We start from the raw sequence: 4,087 nt of genomic DNA, 5'->3' as shown, positions 1-4,087 counted from the left end.
TTCCTGCTAGGAATGGGCATTAAGGACCACCCTGGTGCAATCTTTTGCCTTAGAAGCCTGTCTTGGATGTGATTGTTTCTATGGTGTAAATCATGGCAGTTGCTTCTGAAGGAGGTAATTCAGCTTTTGCTGAAGTCTGAAGTTCTGTCAGTAGCTCTTGCTCTTTGAAATCATGGCTATGCTTTGGGCTGGACCTCAAAATGGGATCTCGTGAGGGAACACCCAGGCTGTGCTTGTCAGGGCATGGTTCTGAGCAGCTGTCAGCAAGAGAATGTGTGTGCCAGCATCCCAGAGAACACAGGTAGTGTGACTTTTAGTGCCAGCTCTAATCAGGACAAAACTGGGTGTCTCTTTACGAGTGCAAAGAGGTGTAGAAATCTCAATCAAAAGATGAAGTGGGGGCTGGGAATATTGCAGCTCAGCCTTCTGGCTCCTGTTAGGCAGTACTTGGCCTCTGAGAGAGTCTTAAAATCCAAAAATTCTTGTGTGCTGTGGGTTGGTATTAAAATATTAATCTTGGTGCAAGCTAATCAGGTAATTGTCCACAGTGCTCCTGGGGCTGAGCCATCTCTTACATCTTTTATCTCATCTTTATAAACAAGTGTAGTGCTGGTTGCTCCCAGGGCACAGGGTCTGTTTAGCCAAGCTGTACCTTGATGCCATCCTCTCTGTGGCATCCAGGTGTTTTGATATTGCTTGGGGAAATTGGAAGGTTTGTCCTTTCTTGCTCAAATCTTGCTGCCTGACTAGTGGGCATCCCCTACAACACATCCTCAGATCGTTTGGGAAGGGAATACTTTGTAACTTACCAGCCTGACTCTGGGGAAGGGATGATAGTTTTTTACTGAATCTTAAACAAATCTGTGTGCAGGGTTTCACCTAACCAGCCCAGAAATCAAAAATACTGGCCTGGATCAAAACCAGTGTGTGCAGCAGGAGTAGGGCAGGGATCCTGCCCCTGGACTGGGCACTGGGGAGGCCACAGCTTGAGCACTGGGGGCAGGTCTGGGTGCCACAGGATCAGAAAGACCTTGAGGGGCTGGAGCGGGTCCAGAGAAGGGCAACGAAGCTGGGGAGGGGTCTGGGGAACATGATTGTGAGGAGCAGCTGAGGGACCTGGGGGTGTTTAGTCTGGAGAAGAGGAGGCTGAGGGGAGAACTTCTGGCTCTCTGCAACTCCCTGAGAGGAGGCTGGAGTGAGTTGGGGATTGGTCTCTGCTCCCAAAGAACCGGTGAGAGGATGAGAGGCAATGGGCTGAAGGCGTGCCAGGGGAGGTTTCAGTTGGATCTTGGGCAGAATTTCTTGCCTGGCAGAGTGGTGAGGCCTTGGCCCAGGCTGCCCAGGGAGGTGTTGGAGTCCCCAGCCCTGGAGGGGGTCAAAGAACGTGTGGACGTGGCACCTGGGGACGTGGTTTAGTGGCCATGGGAGTGTTGGGTTGATGGTTGGACTCAATGATCTTAGAAATCTTTTCCAACCTTAATGATTCTATGAAATACCACCAAGCTTATTACAGGTCACTGAACCTTAGTTTGAGTCCTTCCTGTAAGTCCATGGGTTGAGCTGTAACTAACTCACCTCTTCCATACAGCGAGCTGGGCACCTACCTGTCCACTTGTCTGTCTTCTGCTTGCTTTGCAGCAGCACAGGCCAGGTACCCACAGCTCAGAACTGCTTCTCGGGCTCCTGAGCTGGCTTCTCCCAGCCTCTTCCCCCTGCCAGCTCTCTCCTCACTGTGGTGTCCCCTCAGCACAGCTCACTGCTCAGCCAGGCTTCTGCAGGGCACCGTGGAGCTCTGCAGTGGTGCGGTGTGTGAGGGAGCTGCCCTGGGAGCCTGCTGAGGTGGAAAAAGCCCTTGTGCTTTCAGCTGCCGATGCTGTAGCTTCAAAGAGCCTGTCTGGATCAAGATGACCTATGTGTGCTCCCTGGAGTGCACTCAAGAGTTCCAGAGACATTATTACTCCTGAGTGATGTTCTCTGCGTCCCATCTTCTTCCCACCCTGCCTTGCAGATAGGTCAGGCCTTGGGACTTGTGCAGCTTTTGTTCTTAGCTGCATATCTGGAGCTGTGCTGGGAGAAGTGACCTCATCTAGGGAGTGCTGCAGGGCTCCTGCACTGTGACCTGGTGCTGGGCTGCCTCCCAGTCACACTGCTGTGGGAGCAAGGGGACCTCAGCTTGGGCCACCTCTGTGTTCAGTGCCAGTGCTCCTGGGTCATGGAATCATGGGTTCATAGATGCTTGGGGCTGGAAGGAACCTCTAAAGGTCACCCAGTCCAACCCCTGCAGGGAGCAGGGACATCCCCAACTAGAGCAGGTTGCTCAGAGCCCCATCCAGCCTCACCTGGAATGGTTCCAGGGATGGGGCAGTGACCACCTCTCTGGGCAGCCTGGGCCAGGGACTCACCACCCTCACACCAAAGAACTTCTCCCTCCTGTCCCATCTCAGTCTCCCCTGCTCCAGTTTCAGCCATTGCCCCTTGTCCTGTCTCTGCACGCCCTTGGGAACAGCCCTTCCCCAGCTCTCCTGGAGCCCTGCAGGGACTGCAAGGCCACCAGCAGGTCTCCCAGAGCTGCTTCTCCCCAGGCTGGACAAGCCCAGCTCTCTCAGCCTGGCCTCAGAGGAGAAGTGAAGGAGGGTTGTTAAACTTGTGCTTTATCCTGTAGTACAGAGGAGGAAACGCAGCGCTCTGGGAGAGAATCAACCCGGTGGTCTTCTTGGGGACTTGCTCTTGACTTTGGGAAGCTTGGATTTAGGAAAGCTTGGTTTGCTGTGCTTGAAAACCAGGCTGGTGACGGGACCTGCTTGAAACACAGGCTTAGGGCAGAGCACTCAGCTCCCCTCCCAGGGCAGCCTTGTGCAGTGCCTTGGAGCTGTTTGAGAAGGACCTCTCCTAGAAACTGGTCTCCCCTGGGACTTGAGGGTGCAGAGCTGGGTGCAGCAGCTTCTCCCTACCCATGGCTGGCAGGATGGGAGCAGGTCAGCACCCTGGTGCTGTGACCAATGTCAGGCAACGTGCCCTCATGCAGAAAATGGTTTTTCAAGGCAGTGTTGGCCGGGGTCGGCATCGCGTGGAGGATGGAGCTCTGTGAGCAGCCATCCTCTGTGCCTGCCTGCCTGGATTAGGGCTTTTAGAGCACCAGGAGGTGGTTTTTCTAGAGGCAGACACCATCCTGAGCTTGGGGCAGGGCAGCACCCTGCAGCAGGCCCTTTGGTGATACCAGATTCCCTCCTCTCCCAACAGAGAACCTGGAGTACAACCCCGAGCCCCGGGAGATCCCTCACCCCGACATTGGGCGCTACTTCTGCGAGTTCTGTGGGCTGCACTACCTGCCCAACGCCGAGCTGGAGACACGCTACCCCCAGGACCTGCAGCTCACACGGGCCACAGCCCAGCAGATCTACAGCTCAGGCAAGGAGTCAGCAAGGGAGGCGCCGTGAGCACGGAAGCAGCTGGAGTGTAGCTTTACCCTCGTGGCAAAACTGGCGTGGAAGGCAAGTCTGGGGACAATCCTGTGGCTGAGAACTGTGTTGAACTCCCTAACTGGTGCTGTAGCATCTCCCCATTGCCTGCCTGCCCGTCCTGGCCCACACCACAGGGGCACCTTGGGAGCTGAGGCCAAGAGGAAGGATCTTGCAGGGACGGCTGGGAGGAAGCATGTGATCCCTTGGAAGGAGCTGCACCTTGTTCTGGGAGTGTCTCACCTGCAAGGTCCATGTGGTGACATCCCTCGTGTGGAATATGGAAGAACTCTCTCTTCCAGAGAAGGAAATAATGTGTCCTTTCAGTGTTATGGGTTTTCTGTTTGGTTTTGGTTTTTTTTTTTTCCTTTTTTTCATGTATATATCATGCAGGTGATAGTTTTTAAAGTCTCCTACATTTCACTGTTGTCTTCTCCAGTCTCTGTAGTCTGATTGATTGTTCACAGAGCTGCCATTCCAATTCTGAATATCCTCACAGGCCTGGGAAAGAGCCTTGGCAACAAGCCCTTCAGCAGCCAGGCCTCCAGGGGTGCCGGGCACCACGGGCACCGTGAGGTCCAGCTGGCCACCTTGCTGAGGACACAGACTCTCCTAATGCAGAAGAGGAG

The 4,087-nt window shown here is 54.3% G+C and overlaps 1 protein-coding gene across 1 annotated transcript in view; it reads left to right on the top strand.

Annotated features, from left to right (window-relative positions):
- FBXO21 (F-box protein 21) overlaps positions 1-3,437 on the top strand; it is a gene marked incomplete at its 5' end in the record, with an annotated part of 17,632 nt that extends 14,195 nt beyond the window's left edge. The window contains one exon of the mRNA XM_008939821.1: positions 3,241-3,437. Coding sequence (XP_008938069.1) covers positions 3,241-3,437 — 197 coding nt within the window. The remainder of the gene's footprint in view (positions 1-3,240) is intronic.
- Between the last annotated feature and the right edge of the window lie 650 nt (positions 3,438-4,087).

The sequence above is a fragment of the Merops nubicus genome, unplaced genomic scaffold, assembly GCF_000691845.1.
Source record: "Merops nubicus isolate BGI_N331 unplaced genomic scaffold, ASM69184v1 scaffold41134, whole genome shotgun sequence".
Classification (NCBI taxonomy): domain Eukaryota; kingdom Metazoa; phylum Chordata; class Aves; order Coraciiformes; family Meropidae; genus Merops; species Merops nubicus.
This window is presented reverse-complemented; position numbering and strand designations above follow the sequence as displayed.